Below are 21,837 nucleotides of genomic sequence, written 5' to 3' on the forward strand. Positions count from 1 at the left end.
CGACCATTTTTTTCTTTTTTCTTTTCTTTTTTGAGTGAGACAGAGTTTTACTCTTGTTGCCCAGCTGGAGTACAATGGCACGATCTTGGCTCACTGCAACTTCCGCCTCCCCGGTTCAAGCGATTCTCCTGCCTCAGCCTCCCGAGTAGCTGGGATTACAGGCATGAGCCACCGCACCTGGCCAAGTTGACCATTTTTTAATCAGTTTGTGTTTAATCTGAAAACTTCTCCAACTATCTTCCATCAGTGTCAGGTTCTCCCTTTTCCTCCTTCTCCTCCCTCCCACTCTCCTCTTTTTTCCTTCTGCCATCCCCCACTTCCCTTCCTCTTCCCTTCCTTTCCCTCACCCTCTCTCTTTTCCCTCACTCCCTTTCCCCATCTTTCTCCTCCCCTAAAATCAACCCACAGGCTGGGAAAGAGGTAGAAGCTCAATATCCGGCCCCCCTGACTGAAGCTCAGGCTGTCACCTGGGTCCTTGTATCCACACCACTAATTTTAAGGACTCTAGGAACAAATATCCTCTTTGGAAGGGTGGGAGGAAATAACTAGGCACCGTATTGATTCCCAGATGTCTGAAATTCCACTGATAACTTGCAAGCTTCATTCCTTTGGCTTTAGGCTTTAAACTGTTTAAATACCAAATATATGTTTACATTTGAAAAGACGGTAAAACGTCGGAGATTTAGCAGCTCATAGTAAATATGGTCTTCCTTTTCTGAAGACTCTCATAAAAGGAGTGGACTGGAGAGATTCTGGGGTTGGGCTGGGTGTGGGATTGGGAAAGCAAACGACAGAGGAACTTCACTGGTTCATGACAAGGGAGGCTGGGGGAACTGACCGGAGAGGACAAGTGGTGCCATTAGCTTCCAGGTGCTCCCTCCTCCTAGAATGCTTTTCCCTCCCTCTGTGCGGTAAAAACATGCCTGTCTCTCCAAAACTACCTCCATCCTTACTCACTGCAGCCTTCCTCAATCGCTCGTCAGGAATGACCTTCTCTACAATATTATCAGTCTTCTTAGGTGTGCTAATATTGTTGTTGTTGTGAGGAATAACATGCTTATTTTTAGGAGATGCACACTGAAACATTTAGACTTAGTGTCATGCCATCCACAGCTTGATTTCAACGGTACAACAACAACAAAAAAAAAATAGAGAGGAGAGAGCACACAAAAGCAAGCAATTATAGCCAAATGCTAACAGTGATCAAGCAAAATGACTTCCAAACTTTTCACAGTCCTGGTTTGTCCTCATGTTATATTTTCTGGTTTTCCCTGTCTTTCAAAATGCAGCAAGGTGGTGGCTCATGCCTATGATCCCAGCACTTTCAGAGGCTGAGTGGGGAGGACCACTTGAGCTCAGGAGCCTGAGGCCAGCCTGGGCAACATGGTGAAACCCTGTCTCTATAAAAAATAAAATAAAAATTTTTAGGCCGGGTGTGGTGGCTCGCGCCTGTAATCCCAGCACTTTGGGAGGCTGAGGTGGGAGGATCACCTGAGGTCAGGACTTTGAGACCAGCCTGGCCAACACGGTGAAAGCCCATCTCTACTAAAAATACAAAAATTTGCCAGGCGTCGTGGCATGGCCCTGTAATCCCAGCTATTCACGAGGTTGAGGCAGGAGAATCGCTTGAACCGGGGAGGCAGAGGTTTCGGTGAGGTGAGATCACGCCACTGCACTCTAGCCTGGGTGACGGAGTGAGACTCCGTCTAAATTAAAAAAAAAAAAAAAAAAAAAATTTAATTAGCCAGGCATGGTGGTGAAAGCCTATAGTCCCAGCTGCTTGGGAGACTGAGGTAGGAGGATCACTTGAGCCCAGGAAGCTGAGGCTGCAGAGAGTTATGATTGTGCCACTGCACTCCAGCCTGGCCGACAGAGTATCTGAGACCCTGCCTCAAAAAAAAAAAAAAAAAAAAAAAAAAAAAAAAAAATGCAGCAACTACAATTATGAATAGTAGTTGCCATTTGCTGAGTGTGTGCTACATACCATGTGCCAGTGCTAGACACTTTCATACATCATGTATAATGCTTACAATAACTTCCAAAGTTGATGTTTTTATTTTCCTTTTAAGGAAAAGTAAACAACTCAGAGCAATCAGGAAATTAATTGGTCTTACAGCCACTACTCAAGTCCAGACCTCTCAGACTCCAAAGCTCATGCTCTTTCCATTGCATCATGCTCTGTCGTGAACTGCATACAGTGTTCCATAAACAACCTGGAAGGCAAACGCGAGCACACACACACACACACACACACACCCCTCCTACAGAATTATATATATAGCCAGGGTCAAGGGAAAACTTCCCGTCTGCCTGCTGAAGATTCATTGAAAAGCACTGACAAGAGGCAGATGAACAGGAGAAAAGGCATACAAATTTATTGAACTGTTCAAGAGTGTCCAATCTTTTTGCTTCCCTGAGCCACACTGGAAGAAGAAGAATTATCTTGGGCCACACATAAAATACACTAACACTAACAACAGCTGATGAGCTTAAAAAAAAAAAAAAGAATAAAATTGCAATAAAATCTCGTAATGGCAGGGCATGGTGGCTCATGGCTGTAATTCCGGCACTTTGGAAGGCTGAGGTGGGTGGATCACTGAGGTCAGGAGTTCGAGACCAGCCTGGCCAACATGGTGAAACCCCATCTCTACTAAAAATACAAAAATGAGCCAGGCGTGGCGGCGTGGGCCTGTAGTCCCAGCTACTTGGGAGGCTGAGGCACCATAATCGCTGGAACCCGGGAGGCAGAGGTTGCAGTGAGCCAAGATTCCGCTACTGTACTTCAGCCTAGGTGACAGAACAAGACTGTCTCAAAACAAACACACATACACACACACACACACACACACACAGTTACTCCTGCCCATCTCTTTGAAGGGTGTGTCTTAAGGTTCAGAAGAATCTTTAAGAAAATGTAAATACGGCCTGGCACGGTGGCTCATGCTTGTAATTCCAGCACTTTGGGAGTCCAAGGCAGGCGGATCACCTGAGGTCAGGAGTTCGAGACAAACCTGACGAACATGGCGAAACCCCATCTCTACTAAAAATACAAAATTAACCAGGTGTGGTGGCGCATGCCTGTAATCCCAGCTATTCACAAGGCTGAGGCAGGAGAACCGCTTGAACCCGGGAGGCAGCAGTTGTGGTGAGCCAAGATCATGCCACTGCACTCCAACCTGGGCGACAGAGCAAGACTCCATCTTAAAATAAAAAAGAAAAAGAAAGAAAGAAAGAGAGAGAGAGAAAGAGACAGGGAGAGAGAGAAAGGAAGGAGGGAGGGAGGGAGGGAGGGAGGGAGGGAGGGAGGGAGGGAAGGAAGGAAGGAAGGAAGGAAGGAAGGAAGGAAGGAAGGAAGGAAGGAAGGAAGGAAGGGAAAGGAAATAAATGTAAATACCTTTTGGAGGATAAAACTTTAGTCTTAACTGAGTGTAGGCAGCAGTCATCTGAGAAAAAGTCCCTTCTAGCAGAGATGAGCAGGGGAAGAGAACTAACATTTTAGTGGGAGACTCCTATGTGCTTTCACGGTGCTAGCTGCTTTCCTCAAGTGTCTTCTTTAATTCCCATTTTGCAGATGGAAACACTAAGGCTCAGAAGGTAATTCTCTCAAGCTCCCAGAGGTCCTTTGATAAGTGCCTGAGGTGCATGCAAAAGCTCCCACTTAAGGAGCTGAGGCGGGCTGATCACCTGAGGTCAGGAGTTTGAAACCAGCCTGGTCAACATGGTGAAACCCCGTCTCTACTAAAAATACAAAAATTAGCCAGGCATGGTGGCGCGCACCTATAATCCCCCACTACTCAGGAGGCTGAGGCACAAGAATCAGTTGAACCTGGGAGGCAGAGGTTGCAGTGAGCCAAGATTGCGCCACTGCACTCTAGCCTGGGCAACAGAGTGAGACTCTGTCTTACAAATAAAAAAAAAAGACAGAACCCAGGCCCGTCTCTGCTTAGGTGGGTTAAAAAAAAAAACAAAAACAGAAGTACAGAAGATCCTTTGGGCAATGTAAAACAATGTAAAAGATTTAATGTGAAAAAGAAAGAAAGAAAGAAAAGGACAGAAGGAGAAGGACCTTAGAAATCTGTAGAAATCTCAGTGGCCTCCTGGAGTCTAACGAACTGAAGTTCAAGGAAGACTAGAAGTGTATGCGCCCCGATCTTGTGGCTCCCTGCCTTGATAAAGCCATTTGTATTCACCGAGGGGCTCCTCCCTGCACTGCTGTATTTAATTCTGGATATGGTATAAATAGGACTTGGCTGACTGTCAAAGTACACCCACCACAATGTTCCGGTCTTTTTGGGACATCAACTGAATCTGAGCCTTTGATTCCCTCTAGTGGCTTAAATTGGCAACTTTTGTAGCTGGCTTTTGGCATTTGTTATTGAATGTTTAAGTATCTATTGTATGCACTAAATTGGTGCTGGGTTCTCTAGCTCTGCCTGGAGTGTAGGGCACTGGTTTCATTTGAGCATTTTTGTGTCCAGTGGAAAGTGATCAGGGTTAAGCCAGAGCTCGTTCTTACAAAGCTCCTTCTTACAAAGCTTAGCTTAGTACAGTGCAAACCAGTGAATTTCCCAGCTGTTCTAAAGCTGCTTTATTGTAATTCTGGGAGGATGGGTTATTATATGGATTATTTCTGCTACTAAACGAGTTGTAGGACCTTGCGCTGTCTCTTTTACCCCTGGGTCTTAGTTTGCTCATTGGTAAAAATGAGCATGTGGGTTACGCTCAAATAAATTCAACAAATATTAATTGAACACCTGCAGTGTGAGACCCTGGGCTGGGTACTATGGGAAGGCAGTAATGAATGGTACTTGATCTCAAGGAGCTTACAGGATAATGGGAGAACCAGACATCCTGGAAGCCACATAAAATTGGGCAGGAGGAGGCTGGGCATGGTAGCTCACACCTGTAATTCCAGCACTTTGGGAGGCTGAGGCGGTTGGATCACTTGAGGCCAAGAGTTCGAGACCAGCCTGACCAACATGGTGAAATCCTGTCTCTACTAAAAATACAAAAAAAAAAAAATAGCCAGGCATGTTGGCACATGCCAGTAATCCTAGCTACTTGGGAGGCTAAGGCAGGAGAATCACTGGAACCTGGGAGGCAAAGGTTGCAGTGAGAGGAGATTGTGCCACTGCACTCCAGCCTGGGTGACAGAGCAAGACTGTCTCAAAAAAAAAAAAAAAAAAAAACCTGGCCAGGCATGGTGGCTCTTGCCTATAATCCCATCACTTTAGGAGGCTGAGGTGGGCAGATCACAAGGTCAAGAGATTGAGACCATCTTGTCCAACAAGGTGAAACCCTGTTTCTACTAAAAATACAAAAATTAGCTGCGTGTGATGGCATGCGCCTGTAGTCCTAGCTACTCAGGAGGCTGAGGCAGGAGAATCGCTTGAACCAGGGAATCGGAGGCTGCACTGAGCCAAAATCGTGCCACTGCACTCCAGCCTGGTGACAGAGAGACACTCTGTCAAAAGAAAAGAAAAGAAAAAAAAAACCTGGAAAGATAGCTCAAAGGGCCAATCTTAGGTTCTACAATAGTGGTGTTATTTGCAGGAATAACTAGGGAAGTTAAATATCTTTTTTTTCTTAGAGACAGGGTCTTACTCCGTCACCCATGCTGGAGTGCAGTGATGCAATCATGGCTCACTACAGCCTCGACTTTCCAAGCTCAGGTGATCCTCCCACCTCAGCCTTGCATATCTTATAACCTCTGGAGTAATGGCTGACGATGGCTTATGTCTGCGGCTAACCAGGATTTAGGCTCCTCTCCTTCCCAGCCTGATGGCCCTCCCATTAGCTTTGCAAAAGCGGTTGAGTTTTGGGCAAGGCCTATTATCATTTGAACTATAACCTAAATGTCTTCCAAAGTTATCTTGGCCCAGTAGCCCGGGAATAATTAAGGGAAAGGGAAGATCCAGGGTGGGTTAGTTTAGCTTACTGTTATAATTTTCCCACTGATATAACACTTGCAAAGGCCATTTCAGATGCCTCTGAGGGCTCCTCCCCTGCAGGCTCAGCCTAAGCAGCCTTGCTGTAGAATGAAGCACAATCACCCCTGCTCCATTCTTCCTCATCTCATTTCCCTGAAAGCAAGAATACCAGAAGCCCTTTTCCTTCCCACAAATTGGCTGCTAATCGATTTTGGTAAATAAACAGGGAATTAGAGAATTAGAAAATAAATAGGGAGGCCAGATTTGGTGGCTCACGCCTGTAATCCCAGCACTTTGGGAGGCCGAGGCGGGTGGATCACCTGAGGTCAAAAGTTCGAGACCAGCCTGGCTAACACGGTGAAGCTCCATCTCTACTAAAAATACAAAAAAAAATCAGCCGGTGTGGCACACGCCTATAATCCCAGCTACTCCAGAGACTGAGACAGGAGAATCCCTTGAACCCGGGAGGCAGAGGTTGCAGTGAGCTGAGATCATGCCACTGAACTCCAGCCTGGGTGACAGAGCGAGACTCCATCTCAAAAGAAAAGAAAAAGGCTATTTCATATTTTGAATCCATCTGACAGAAAACTACAGAGAATGGAAGATAGAACTTGGGGTGATACAAGAATGTGTGTCCCTAAGGGAGGCAGGAACTCCTTGTAACAGCCCACTTGTTCCCCAAGTATTTCTGCACTTACAGAGAGGTCGGGGCCGGGGGCAGGCAGTGGGGGAGGAGGGCAGTAACCTGTCTCTAGGAAGGCTCTAAGGAGCAACCTGGACCCAGCCCGTGACCTGGTATTGAAGCCTGTTTTGGGGAAGATGCCAACCCCTGACTTCCTGTCTCAGTAGAAGGAAAAAAAGTGTTTTTGTGGAATAAGCAGAGAAATTAAGGGACCTGAGACAGTTTAGCCCAGGCATAATGGATGGAACAGAAGTATTTCCAAGAGCTTCATTTAGAGGCACAAGAGAAATAAAAAACGAAGAAATAAAGCAAAGCAGGGCTGTGACTTCCTCTAACACAACAACTGAGGGTGGACACTATTTGGGGAGCTGTGCGAGCATCAGCAGTGGAAAGGGAGGCGCTGTGGTTGGGGAAAGAACACAGGGATGCCTGTTGGACAGATGCCTGCATCCCAATGGACTTGAATCTAAACTCAGTGCCTACCCTCCCCAGCTCACCCCCAAATAAAACACATCGTACTCCTGGCTTCCCCATCACTGCTACTGTGATCACCATCCTACCAGTCATGCAAGCTTGAAAACAATCTTTGCTTTTTTTTTTTTTCTGAGAGAGAGTCTCTCTCTGTCACCCAGGCTGGAGTGCAATAGTGCGATCTCGGCTCACTGCAACCTCTGCTTCCCAGGTTCAAGTGATTCTCCAGCCTCAGCCTCCTGAGTAGCTGGGATTACAGGCACCCACACACATGCCGGGCTAAGTTTTGTAGTTTTAGTAGAGATGGGGTTTCACCATGTTGGCCATGGTTGGCCAGGCTGGTCTCAAACTCCTGACCTCAGGTGATCTGCCCTCCTCAGCCTCCCAAAGTGCTGGGATTACAGGCATGAGCCACCGCGCCCAGCCCAATCTTTGCTTTTGAATCAGTTTTCTTTCTCCTCTTAGATCCAGTCAGTTGCTGTATTCTGTAGTTTTGACTATCACATTACCTCGCAAATCCATCATTTGTTTTTTACTACCTTCACCACTATCCTAGGGCAATATCTCTTACTTGGAAAAATTTAATAGCATTTTCACAAATGTATGTCTCAATATTTCCCTTTTCCTGTGCATTCAACACACAGCTCCTAAATTATCTCTTCCTTAAGCAAGAGATCATGTCACTGTGCTCACTGCGGCAGGAAAGGGCTTTTATCCCATCAACTGCTTCACTTTTCCAGCATAATTTGTTTTATTTTTCCGCACTTCTTCACACCAGCCAAGCTGAACTATTACCATTCACTGAATATCCGCACCTGCCGCCTCTCCCATCCTGTGCCTTTGATCCTGTCATCTCCAACATCTTAACACCTTTCCTCTTCCTCTATTCCATACACATGAATTCCATTTTCCAAGCTCCATATCAAATGCCACCTTCTCCATAGTAAAATAAATTGCCTTGGATTCAGAGCCACTCAGTGCTAAACACTATACTAGATGATTTACATACTCTGTTTCTAATATTTACAAAACCTTGGAAGGATTTAAGCTTTTCCTGAACCCTATAATTAATTGCCTATAATTTCTCTCCTCTAAATTTGCATAGCCCTTTCATCATGAATAATTTCCCTTTATACTACACTATTTGTGTAACTGTCTTTTCATCCTTCTAAATACATGCTACTGGTCAGCAACAACTGTTACTAGATTTAAAGAAAATAAGAAGGTTCATCTCTAAGGTTTTCTCCAGCTTCAAATGGCTGTGACTCTATAACTTAAGAACATGAGTTTTTGGGCAACTTAGTGCAGTTTCCATGAGTATCATCTTCTTGGAAGCCTCTGCTAATAGAAGACAGAAAGATCAAAAAACACAGTTGTTTCCAGGCACAGTGGCTCATGCCTGCAATTCTAGCACTTTGTGAGGCCAAGGTTGGAAAATCGCTTGAGCCCAGAAGTAACCTGGGACCTGGCACAATAACAGAGGAAGACCCTGTCTCTACAAAAAATTAGCCAGCATGGTGGCATGTGCCTATAATCTTAGCTTCTCTGGAGGCTGAGGTGGGAGGATTGCTTGAATTGGTGAGGTCAAGGGTGCAATGAGCCATGATTGTACCACTGCACTCCAGCCTGGGCAACAGAGACACCCAATCTCTCTAAAAACAAGCAAGCAACCAAGCAAGCAAGCAAACAAACAAACAAACAGGCTGGGCACAGTGGCTCATGCTTATAATCCCAGCACTTCGGGAGGCCAAGGCAGGTGGATCAACTGAGGTCAGGAGTTCGAGACCAGCCTGGCCAACATGGTGAAACCCTGTCTCTACTAAAAATACAAAAATTAGCTGGGTGTGGTGGCAAGCGCCTATAATTCCAGCTACTTAGGAGGCTAAGGCAGGATAATAACTTGAACTCAGGAGGCAGAGGTTGCAGTGAGCCGAGATCCTGCCACTGCACTCCAGCCTGGGTGACAAGAGCGAAACTCCATCCCCCCCCCCCAAAAAAAACAAGCTGACATGAGCAATTTCATTGTTCATAAAGACCAAGTAAGGTAAGAAAGACAGGCACTAGTAGGATGTAATTTGGGGTGGTTAAAGAAGATGTGATGAATTCAGTTAACAGAGAAGCCAGTGTGAGACCAGGACTTCCAGTACTCCTAGTCTAGGACTCTTGCAACCCCTTGACATGCCCTTGCCCACAGGAACATCCCATAATTTTTTGTTGTCATATCTGTTCCCCACACATTGCCATCCAGTCTCTGCATTACTCATTAAAGATTTTCTTCTTCCAGTTTCCTACTATGTTGGAACCTTGGGGACTCACACTGAGATCAAGAGAGTGGCAGAGGAAAAGGTCACTTTGCCCTGCCACCATCAACTGGGGCTTCCAGAAAAAGACACTCTGGATATTGAATGGCTGCTCACCGATAATGAAGGCAACCAAAAAGTGGTAAGTAGACACCTGGCTGGAGTCCTTCCTCCTTCTTGTCCTTCTGCATTTGCCTTTCTGCAGTCTTCCAGTCTTTCTTGTTGGCTCTGAAAGAGTTAGAATTCCTTTTTCATCTGGCTTCTACTTGAAAGACTTTAGATACAAAACTATAGAGACGAAAGAGTATTGCTGGGCATGATGGCTAACGCCTGTAATCTCAGCATTTTGGGAGGCCAAGGCAGGTGGATCACCTGAGGTCAGGAGTTTGAGACCAACCTGGCCAACATGATGAAACCCTGTCTCTACTAAAAATAGCCGGGTTTGGTGGCCCATGCCTATAATCCCAGCTACTTGGGAGGCTGAGGCAGGAGAATCACTTAAACCCAGGAGGCAGAGGTCGCAGTGAGCTGAGATCATGCCACTGCACTCCAGCCTGGGTGACACAGCAAGACTCCATCTCAAAAAAAAAAAAAAAAAGAAAGAAAGAAATAATAATTAGCCAGATGTGGTAGCACAAACCTGTAGTCTCAGCTACTCGGGAGGCTGAGGTGGGAGGATCACTTGAGCCCAGAAGTGCAAGGCTGCAGTGAGCTATGATCACACCTGTGAATAGCCACTGCACGTGAGCCTGGGCAACATGGCAAGACCCTGTCTCTAAATAAATAAATAAATAAGTTGTCTGGCCAGGTGCAGTGACTCACACCTGTAATCCCAACACTTTGGGAACCTGAGCGGGGTGAACTGCTTGAGTCTAGGAGTTCAAGACCAGCCTGGGCAACAACGTGAGACTCCCTCTGTACAAAAAAATTTTTTTAATTAGCCAGATGTGATGACACATGCCCATAGTCCCAGCTTCTCAGGAGGCTGAAGCAGGAGGATTGCTTGAGTGCGGAAGGATCACTTGAGCCCAGGAGGTCAAGGCTGCAGTGAGCTGAGATCACACCACTGTATTCCAGCCTAGGCAACAGAGCCAGACACTGTCTCTTAAAAAACAAAAACAAAACAGAAGCAAAAGAAAGAAAAAAGTTGTCCTTTCCTCTTCTCTGTCTATACTACTAATTTTATAACATGGTTTATGTTGGGAGGAGCTAAGGTCTTCACTGAAAACAGATTTCAGGATCACTGTTGTAATTTAACTTGCTTAAATAGATATCTACATCACCTTATAATATTGATACTGCTTGTCATTTTGTTCTCATACAGTAACATTCTAAGATACTATCTGTTCTCTGTAGAGTGAAGTCACCTTAACCTGAGTAGGTTTATTGATTTATTTTTTTACTTTGAGATAGAGTCTCACTCTGTTGTCCAGGCTGGAGTGCAATGGCTCGATCTTAGCTCATTGCAACCTCCACTCACAGGGTTCAAGCGATTCTCCTGCCTCAGCCTCCTGAGTAGCTGGGATTACAGACGTGCACCACCACGCCCGGCTAATTTTTGTTGTTTTTAGAGATGAAGTCTCACTGTGTCGCCCAGGCTGGAGTGCTGTGGCGCCATCTCGGCTCACTGCCACCTCCGCCTCCTGAGTTCAAGCGATTTTCGTGCCTCAACCTCCCAAGTAGCTGGGATTACAGGTGTCCACCACCATACCCAGCTAATTTTTGTTTTTTTAGTAGAGATAGAGTGTCACCATGCTGGTCTGGAACTCCTGACCTGAGGTGATCTGCCTGCCTCGGCCTCCCAAAGTGCTGGGATTACAGGTGTGAGCCACTGTGCCCGACCTCTGAGTATGTTTATTTTAACAGCAGTTCTGAATGAAGTGATATTCATGTTTATTATAGCCCATGTTCCTGTAATAAAAATCCAAGAATGACTCTGATAGATTCTCTTCTTTGATCACACCTGAGGCAGGTTCCTGAGGTCTTTCTGACTAGAGGTCATCTTGGGCTTCCCTTTCCGCCATCGTAGAATACCTTTTGAGCAAGAATGCTTGTAAGTCAGGTTAGTGAAAATGCTCCACTCTTGGTATCATATCACCCTGTCCTGCCTACAGTAATAATCCTATCAAAGCAGGTTCAGCCAGAAACCCCATCACCTCTGATGTTCCCTCTCAGTAATTTCATGACCCCCACCCTGCTCCTTGGTTGTAAACTCCTCTTGTTCTTGCTGGAATCAGAGTCAAGCCCAATCTCTGACTCACAGTGGTCTTCATACGTATTACTATGGCCCCTCTGGAATACAGTCTGTCTTACTATCTTTAACAAGTTTCAGCCGGGTGCGGTGGCTCACGCCTGTAATCCCAGCACTTTGGGAGGCCGAGGTGGATGCAGAACCTGAGGTTAGGAGTTCAAGACCAGGCTGGATAACATGGTGAAACTCGGTCTCTACTAAAAATACAAAAAAATGAGCCAGGCATGGTGGCATCTGCCCATAATCCCAGCTACTCGGGAGACCGAGGCAGGAGAATAGCTTGGAGCCAAGATCGAGCCATTGCACTCCAGCCTGGGCAATAGAGCAAGATTATCTCAAAAAAAAAAAAAAAGTTTCACTGGATAATTTTCTCATTAACAATTTCACACATCTAACTTTCACCCAAGTATTTTCATTTGATTTAAAGAAGAAAGGACTTGCTTGGTTATATAACCAAGTGAATATAAGGATTAGGATGTTGACTACTGATTTCAAAAAGCCCCTGATATGGCTTTAAGAAGTCACAATTCCCTACTTGTCTTCAGTTGATACTGTGAAGCAAGGATGTCCATTTATTCAATCATTCAGATTACACAAATTTATTTAGCACTTACTGTATGCCATGCTAGGTACCAGGATACAATACTGAAGAAGACATCATAGTCCTTGCCTTCTTAGAAGTTATAGTGAAAAGACATTCAATAACATTACAAAGAGCCTGGCACAGTGGCCAGTGTCTGTAATCTCAGCTACTCAGGAGGCTGAGGTGGGTGGATTGCTTGAACCCAGAAGTTTGAGACCAGCCTAGGTGACACAGTGAGACTCTATCTCTTAAATAATTTTTTTTTTTTAAGAAAGGAGGGGAGGCCGGGTGCGGTGGCTCAAGCCTGTAATCCCAGCACTTTGGGAGGCCGAGACGGGCGGATCACGAGGTCAGGAGATCGAGACGATCCTGGCAATTGTGGTGAAACCCCATCTCTACTAAAAAAAAACACACAAAAAACTAGCCAGGCGAGGTGGCGGGCGCCTGTAGTCCCAGCTACTCGGGAGGCTGAGGCAGGAGAATGGCGTCAATCCGGGAGGCAGAGCTTGCAGTGAGCTGACTCTGTGCATCCATCTCCATTCAGAGTTTTACAGTTGCTCTGCAGGCGATGGCACAGAATGACTGCCAGAAAGTTGAGCTGCTCCATCTGTTCTATACAAGTCCTAACAAATTGTTCCAGGTCCACCAGGAATGACATAATACAAACAGCCCCAAACCACTAAAATTAGTATTTTTAATTTTTTTCTTTGTTTGCAAAAGAACTAAATTGATGTTCATTTTTCTCCCATCACACCCTGATGAACTGCTTAGTCTCAGCACCATATTTCTTAGAATTAAAAACAAAATAGGCCAGGCACAGTGGCTCGCACCTGTAATACTAGCACTTTGGGAGGCCGAGGTGGGCAGATCATTTGAGGTCAAGAGTTTGAAACCAGCCTGGCCAACATGGTGAAACCCTGTCTCTACTAAAAACACACAAAAAATCAGCCAGGCGTGGTGGCAGGCACCTGTAATCCCAGCTACTTGGAGACTGAAGTAGGAGAACTGCTTGAACCCATGAGGCGGAGGTTACAGTGAGCCGAGATCACACCACTGCACTACAACCTGGGTGACAGAGTGAGACTCCATTCCCCTCGCCCAAAAAAAGACTATCTTGCAATTGTATAATTTCACCTTTCCAAAGATGTCAGATGCTTGCCTGTATGTTATCCCCTTTTCCTTCATTAAATATTGAGACAGTCTCAGCCTAGGCAACATAGTGAGACCTGTCTCTTAAAAATATGTGTGTGACAGCCAGGCATGGTGGTTCACACCTGTAATTCCAGCACTTTGGGAGGCTGAGGCTGGCGGATCAGGAGGTCAGGAGTTCGAGACCAACCTGACCAACATGGTGAAACCCTGTCTCTACTAAAAATATAAAAATTAGCCAGGAGTGATGGCGGGTGCCTGTAGTCCCAGCTACTCAGGAGGCTGAGGCAGGAGAATCGCTTGAACCCAGGATGAGGAGGTTGCAGTGAGCAGAGATCATACCACTGCACTCCAGCCTGAGTGACAGAGTGAGACAACGGTCTCAAAAAAAAAAAAAAGTGTATGTCAGGCTGGGCACAGTGGCTCACACCTGTAATCTCAGCACTTTGGGAGGCCAAGGTGGGCAGATCACGAGGTCAGGAGCTTGAGAGTAGCTTGGCCAATATGGTGAAACCCTGTCTCTGCTAAAAATACAAAAAAAATTAGCTGGGTCTGGTGGCACACACCTGCAGTTCCAGCTATTTGGGAGGCTGAGGCAGAAGAATCACTTGAACCTGGGAGGCGAAGGTTGCAGTGAGCTATTGCGTCACTGTACTCCAGCCTGGGCAAAAGAGTGAGACTCAGTCTCAAAAAAGAAAAATAAAAAGTGGCCGGGCACAGTGGCTCACGCCTGTAATCCCAGCACTTTGGGAGGCCAAGGCAGGCGGATCATAAGGTCAGAAGTTCAAGACCAGCCTGGCCAATATGGTGAAACCCAGTCTCTACTAAAAATACAAAAATTAGCCGGGTGTGGTGGTATGTGCCTGTAGTCCCAGCTACTCAGGAGGCTGAGGCAGAAGCACTGCTTGAACCTGGGAGGTGGAGGTTGCAGTGAGCCAAGATTGTGCCACTGCACTCCAGCCTGGGCGACAGAGCGAGGCTCCGTCTCAAAAATAATAATAATAATAATAATAATAATAATAATAATGTGTGTGTCTTTTTGTGTGTGTGTGGAGACAAGATTTTAGGGAAAGCGAGGAAAAGCAGATGGAGTCAGACCTACCTGAATGTACTACGCACTGTGGTAGAGGTATGCCCCAAACACCAAAGGCTGAAGCAGGGGGTCACCATTCTAACTGGGGAGTCAAGAAAGGCTATATACAAAAAGTGGTCCTGGGGCTTGATCTTGAGGCCTTGTATAGGTGTTGTTGAGGCAAAAATAGAAGAGGAAAAGGCATTTCAGAAGGAAAAAACTGCATAATCAAAGCCGAGATCTATCAGAAGACACTGAAACAAGAAACATCAGATTTGGGGACAACGAGATTCAGAGATGTGAGGGCAGGGGTCAAAGGTGAGGTATGGTCCAGACTGCATTGGCACAGGTGTAACATTCAGAAGGCCAGGCCGTCATCAGTGTGCACAGGTGATTGGGAAACAGATTTTCAGCCAGCAGTTTTGCTACACAAATGTGTGGAATTATGGCAGGCCATTTCTCCCTAACAATCAAACAGACGGGCCTGCATGACAGTCACACAGACAGGCATGCATAGCACTCCAGTTACACAGACAAATTTCCACAGCACTGCCTTAACACTCAGCAAATAATTAAACCTAGGGAAAACGGTGCCCAGACATCAAAGCTAGAAATGAAACATAATGGTCAGTAGGAGACTTGCATAGGCTTCTCCCTATCCTGGAGCAAGTCAAAATAATGGAAACAATCTCACTTTCCTAGTGCCAGGAGCCATCTTGGGTTGATGAAATCTGAGACAAGTCAAGGTAACAGAGGCAGCTGTCTGAATAGATTTATTGGAAAGTCTAAGGCAGCTCTTCAGACCAAGCAGTAAATGAAATAAGATAGAAATAATCACTCCAGGCCGGGCGCGGTGGCTCAAGCCTGTAATCCCAGCACTTTGGGAGGCCGAGGTGGGCGGATCACAAGGTCAGGAGATCGAGACCATCCTGGCTAACACGGTGAAACCCCGTCTCTACTAAAAATACAAAAAAACTAACCGGGCGAGGTGGCGGCACCTGTAGTCCCAGCTACTCGGGAGGCTGAGGCAGGAGAATGGCGTGAACCCGGGAGGCAGAGCTTGTAGTGAGCTGAGATCTGGCCACTGCACTCCAGCCTGGGTGACAGAGCGAGACTCCGTCTCAACAAAAAAAAAAAAAAAAAAGAAATAATCACTCCAGCTGGGCACGGTGGCTCACGCCTGTAATCCCAGCACTTTGGGAGACTGAGGTGGGCAGATCACTTGAGGTCAGGGGTTTGAGACCAGCCTGGCCAACCTGGCGAAACCCCGTCTCTTCTAAAACTACAAAAATTAGCTGGACGTGGTGGCACGTGCCTGTAGTCCCAGTTACACGGGAGGCTGAGGCACAAGAATCGCTTAAACGCAGGAAGCAAAGGTTGCAGTGAGCCGAGATAGCGCCACTGCACTCCAGCCTGGGTAACAGAATGAGACTCTGTCTCAAAAAAAAAAAGAAAAGAAAAAGAAAAAAAGAAAGAATCATTCCATTACCACAGTAGATAGGCCTTGAAGATACTGGGACCCTCACAGCTTAATCGAACTTAGCAAGCATTTTTTTTGGCCTCTGACCTTCTAGTTGAAACAAAATTAGTTACTTACTGACTTAGGCAAATGCTATACTGCACACAGGCACATAACCCCAACCTATATAAGCACTAAGAAAATGGTATACTTTTGAGTTGGTCCAGTGGAATTATCTCCAACCTTCTCTCTGTATCTGGTTACAGTAATAAATTCCCTTCTTTCCTAGTTTGTCTGCTTCTCGTTATTGGGCCGTGAGAAAATGCAACCGGACCCAGCTCTTTCCGGGAAAAGAATGATTATTATTCTTTGGGTATTGGGCCGAACAATTTTTAAAACTTTAGGGGCCTTCTTGAACCCAGAACCAGGTTAATAAAAATGATAATGCTACACTCGAGTGCTTACTATCTCATTTCCCCAAAAATCCTATTAAGTAACGCAGCCCCCATTTACAGTTTAGGATCTTAAGGCTTAGAAAGGATAAGTGATCAGAGCCAGGAACACAGCTGTCAGTGGAGAGGCTTCCGTTTGGAGATCACTTGACTTCCCGGACAGCAATCCCAATCACTGCAGCCTGGCAGAGTGTTTTTTCTTTTTCTTTTCTTTTCTTTTTTTTTTTTTTTGAGACAGAGTCTTGCTCTTCTGCCAGGCTGGAGTGCAGTGACACAATCTGGGCTCATGGTAACCTCCACCTCCTGAGTACCTGGGAGTACAGGCGCATGCCACCATGCCTGGCTAATTTTTTTTTTTTTTTTTTTTTTTTGTATTTTAGTAGAGACGGGGTTTCACAATGTTGGCCAGGCTGGTCTCGATCTCCCGACTTCGTGATCCACCCGCCCTGGCCTCCCAAAGTGCTGGGATTACAGGCGTAAGCCACCACGCCCGGCCTAGCGTTTTTTCAAAATCTGTATCACGACCAATTAGTGGATCCTAAATGATAAGAAATTTTGTTTTTGTTTTTGAGACAGAGTTTTGCTCTTGTTGCCCAGGCTGAAGTGCAATGGCGCAATCTTGGATCACTGCAACCTCTGCCTCCTGGGTTCTCCTGCCTAAGCCTCCTGAGTAGCTGGGATTAGAGGCATGCACCACCATGCCCGGCTAATTTTGTATTTTTAAGAGAGACAGGTTTCTCCATATTGGTCAAGCTGGTCTCAAACTCCCGACCTCAGGTGATCTGCCTGCCTCGGTCTCCCAAAGTGCTGGGATTACAGCCGTGAGCCACTGCACCCAGACTTGTTTTTTCTTTTCTTTTTTTTTTTTTGAGATGGAGTCTTGCTCTGTCACCCAGGCTGGAGTGCAGTGGCATGATATCGGCTCACTGCAAGCTCCACTTCTCGGGTTCACGCCATTCTCCTGCCTCAGCCTCCCAAGTAACTGGGACTACAGGGGCCCGCCACCACACTCAGCTAATTTTTTTTTATTTTTTAGTAGAGACAGGGTTTCACTGTGTTAGCCAAGATGGTTTCAATCTCCTGACCTCTTGATCCGCCCACCTCAGCCTCCCAAAGTGCTGGGATTACAGGTGTGAGCCACTGCGCCCGATCATTTTGTTTTCTTTTAACACAGACTAGACAATATCAGAGCATACTGCACATATACTCATGAAACTTATGTTTCAGTTATATATGTATATGCTGTGTCATTAAGAAAAAGATGTTTCTTTTTTTTTTTTTTGACTGAAGCAATGTCATGATCTTGGCTCATTGCAAACTTTGTCTCCTGGGCTCAAGCAATTCTCCTGCCTCAGTCATCCGAGTAGCTGGGACTACAGGCATGCGCCACCATGCCCAGTTAATTTTTGTAATTTTAGTAGAGACAGGGTTTCACCATGTTGGCCAGGCTAGTCTGGAACTCCTGACCTCAAGTGATCTGCCTGCCTTGGCCTCCCAAAGTGCTGGGATTACAGGCATGAGGCCTGGGACAGAAAAATGTATTTCTTTTTTTTTTTTTTTTTCTAAGGCGAAGTCTCGCTCTGTCGCCCGGACTGGAGTGCAGTGGCCGGATCTCAGCTCACTGCAAGCTCTGCCTCCCGGGTTTGCGCCATTCTCCCGCCTCAGCCTCCCGAGTAGCTGGGACTACAGGCGCCCGCCACCTCGCCCGGCTAGTTTTTTTTTTGTATTTTTAGTAGAGACGGGGTTTCACTGTGTTAGTCAGGATGGTCTCGATCTCCTGACCTCGTGATCCGCCCGTCTCGGCCTCCCAAAGTGCTGGGATTACAGGCTTGAGCCACCGCGCCTGGCCAGAAAAATGTATTTCTTAATGTGAGTCTGTTGAAAACAGTTTTAAAGTGCTTGCTGTACTGTTCTTCTAGCAGTCCAAAGCAGCCTGGTTCTACTTTGGATCACAGCTACTAAGATTCTTCAAATTCAAATATACATTTCGAGACAAAGGCATCTCTGGATGCTAACCCAAATACTAAAATAAACAAGCAGCTGGGCGCGATGGCTCATGCCTGGAATCCTAGCACTTTGGGAAGCTGAGGCAGGTGGATCACCTGAGGTCAGGATTTCAAGACCAGCCTGACCAATATGGCAAAACCCCGTCTCTACTAAAAATGCAAAATTAGCTGGTGTGACGGTGCATGCCTGTAATCCCAGCTACTTGGGAGGCTGAGACAGGAGAATCGCGTGAACCCAGGAGGCGGAGGTTGCAGTGAGTGGAGATTATGCCACTGCACTCCAGCCTGGGCAACAAGAACGAAACCCCATCTCAAAAATAAGTAAATAACATAAAATAAACAAGAAAGAAATTCCAAAGCCCTTAGGCCAAAAAGGTCACCCACCTCTCACAGCCCACAAAACCCCAAAGTTCCTAAAAATTACCCAGTGCTTCACTGTCTTCTAGGTTTTGCCTCTCTTCATTCTCCTAGAAAGTACAAACTGACTTCATTGCAGGTGATTATGCATCTGGGGGAAATGTGGACAAATCAGAAAGAAAAAGAAACATTAATAGAGCACCTATTAAGTGTTCCAAGCTTACCTGCCTTATCTCCAGGTGTAAATCCCCCGTACTTTCAGTCTTTGAATGGAGACAAACTCTAGAGCTTCCAGTTTTTTCCTGTTGTTAACGCATTTCCTTCTTTTCCAACTATTCCAGCAATTTTGCATTACTAAGGCAGCTCTACCACCTGCTAAGAAACCTACCCTTCCAGCTGGGCATGGTGGCTCACGCCTGTAATCCCAGCACTTTGGGAGGCCGAGGTGGGCAGATCACCTAAAGTCAGGAGTTCGAGACCAGCCTGACCAACATGGAGAAACCCCGTCTCTATTAAAAATACAAAGTTAGCCGGGCGTGGTGGCACATGCCTGTAATCCCAGCTACTCAGGAGGCTGAGGCAGGAGAATTAATTTGAACCCGGGAGGCAGAGGTTGTGATGAGCCAAGATCACGCCATTGCACTCCAGCTTGGGCAAAAAGAGTGAAACACCATCTCAAAAAAAAAAAAAAGAAAGAAAGAAGAAACCTACCCTTCCTATGGAGTACAACAGGATGTTGGGCCAACAACACCCCACAAACATTTGTTTTGTTTTGTTTTGAGACAGTCTCACTCCATCCCTAGGCTGGAGTGCAGTGGCGCGATCTCGGCTCACTGGAACCTCTGCCTCCCAGGTTCCAGCGATTCTTCTGCCTCAGCCTCTTTAGTAGCTGGGACTACAGGCGTGTGCCACCACACCCAGCTAATTTTTGTATTTTTAGCAGAGACAGGGTTTCACCATGTTGGCCAGGATGGTCTCCATCTCTTGACCTCGTGATCCACATGCCTCGGCCTCCCAAAGTACGGGGATTACAGGTGTGACCCACCGCACCCAGCCACAAACATTTATTTATTTCATTTTATTTTTTTGAGACAGAGTCTTGTTATGTTGCCCAAGCTGGAGTGCAGTGGCATAATCTCCACTCACTGCAATCTCTGCCTCCCAGGTTTAAGTGATTCTGCTGTCTCAGCCTCCTGAGTAGCTGGGATTACAGGCACACACCACCACACCTAATTTTTTTCTTTTCTTTATTTTTTTTTTTTGAGACAGAGTTTTGCTCTTGTTGCCCAGGCTGGAGTGCAATGCCACGATCTCGGCTCAATGCAACCTCCATCTCCCAGGTTCAAGTGATTCTCCTGCCTCAGCCTCCCCAGTAGCTGGGATTACAGGCATGTGCAACCATGCCCGGCTAATTTTGTATTTTTAGTAGAGACAGGGTTTTACCATGTTGGTCGGGCTGGTCTCAAACTTCCGACTTCAGGTGATCTGCCCACCTCAGCCTCTCAAAGGACTGGGATTACAGGCGTGAGCCACCGTGCCAGGCCACCTGTCTAATTTTTGTATTTTTTAGTAGAGATGGGGTTTCACCATGTTGGCCAGGCTGGTCTCGAACTCCTGACCTCAAGTGATCTGCCCACCTTGGCTTCCCAAAATGCTGAAATTACAGGTGTGAGCCACCACACCCAGTTACATTTTTTCTTTTTTTTTTAGTTTTGTTTTATTTTTTGAGACAGGGTCTCACTCCGTCACCCAGGCTGGAGTGCAGTGGTGTAGTCTCGGCTCACTGTAACCTCAGCCTCCTGGGCTCAAGCAACCACCAGCCTTGGTCTCCCAAAGTGCTTGGATTACAGGGGTGAACCACCGCATCTGCCCTCACAAACATTTAGAACAAGTACCACATCCAGGAGAAGGGCTGTGATCTTAGCTCTTCCCCGTCTGTGCCTAAAGCAGAGGGCTTTCCCTTGAGTGCTAGGAACCCCGTGGAATTATCTGCAAAATAATATGTGAATTTTTTCTGGGTCAGAGTTCACAGGTTTTATCTAATTGAGAGAACCTTCTCAGGAAAGGATCTGAGGAGCTGCGGAGCATCATGTGATCAAGGGCAGGGTCGAGGACTTGAGTGAAATGATTTGGAACAGCTGCAGCTGAAATGTGCCTGGGAGACGCCCATATGCTTGCATGCTTTTTTAGTGCCCTTCTGTGTATCTGGAATGCTCCCTCCAGGCTTTTTCTCCTTGCCTCTTAAAGCTTAGCTCAAATGCCACCAACTTTTCTGGGACACTCTCCTTGATACTGTTTCAAAGAAATCATTTCTTTTTCTCTGTTTATGTCTTTCCTTGTAAATCTCACTTGATCATAAATCACTTGAACCAAAGAAGAAATTTGCCGGCTGGGCACCATGGCTCACACCCGTAATCCCAGCACTTTGGGAAGCCGAGGAGGATGGATCACCTGAGGTCAGGAGTTTGAGACCAGCCTGACCAAAATGGTGAAACCCCGTCTCTACTAAAATAAAAAAATAGGGCCAGGCGCAGTGGCTCACGCCTGTAATCCCAGCACTTTGGGAGGCCGAGCCAGGCAGATCATCTGAGGTCAGGAGTTCAAGACCAGACTGGCCAACAAGGTGAAACCCCAGCTCTACTAAAAATACAAAAATGAGCAGGGCGTGGTGGCATGCATCTGCAATCCCAGCTACTCAGGAGGCTGAGGCAGAATTGCTTGAACCCAGGAGGCAGAGGTTGCAGTGAGCCAGGATCGCACCATTGTACTCCAGACTGGGCGACAAGAGTGGGACTCCGTCTAAAAAACATATATATATATATGTGTGTGTGTGTGTGTGTGTATATACGTATATATGTATATATATTAGTCCGGCTTAGTGAAATAGGGCAAAGGAAGCAATCAGGTATGCATTTATCTCATGTGTGCAGAAGGGTAACTGTGAGTTCTGTCTGTCCTTTGTCCACAAGCAGTCTCCTTGTGGGCAAATTGTGCAGGAGTACTGTAAGCTTTTTTTTTTTTTTTTAATCTTTGTAGCTATCTTATTTGTTATTCAGGAACAGAATGGAAGGCAGGCCAGGCATGGTGGCTCATGCCTGTAATCCCAGCACTTTGGGAGGCCAAGA

At 46.3% G+C, this 21,837-nt stretch overlaps 1 protein-coding gene across 1 annotated transcript in view; it reads left to right on the plus strand.

Annotated features, from left to right (window-relative positions):
• CLMP (CXADR like membrane protein) overlaps window positions 1–21,837 on the plus strand; it is a 120,425-nt gene that overhangs the window by 84,681 nt on the left and 13,907 nt on the right. The window contains exon 2 of the mRNA XM_010356454.2: window positions 9,368–9,525. Within this exon, the coding sequence (XP_010354756.1) occupies window positions 9,368–9,525 (158 nt within the window). The remainder of the gene's footprint in view (window positions 1–9,367; window positions 9,526–21,837) is intronic.

The sequence above is a fragment of the Rhinopithecus roxellana genome, chromosome 15 (assembly GCF_007565055.1).
Source record: "Rhinopithecus roxellana isolate Shanxi Qingling chromosome 15, ASM756505v1, whole genome shotgun sequence".
In the NCBI taxonomy this organism is placed as follows: domain Eukaryota; kingdom Metazoa; phylum Chordata; class Mammalia; order Primates; family Cercopithecidae; genus Rhinopithecus; species Rhinopithecus roxellana.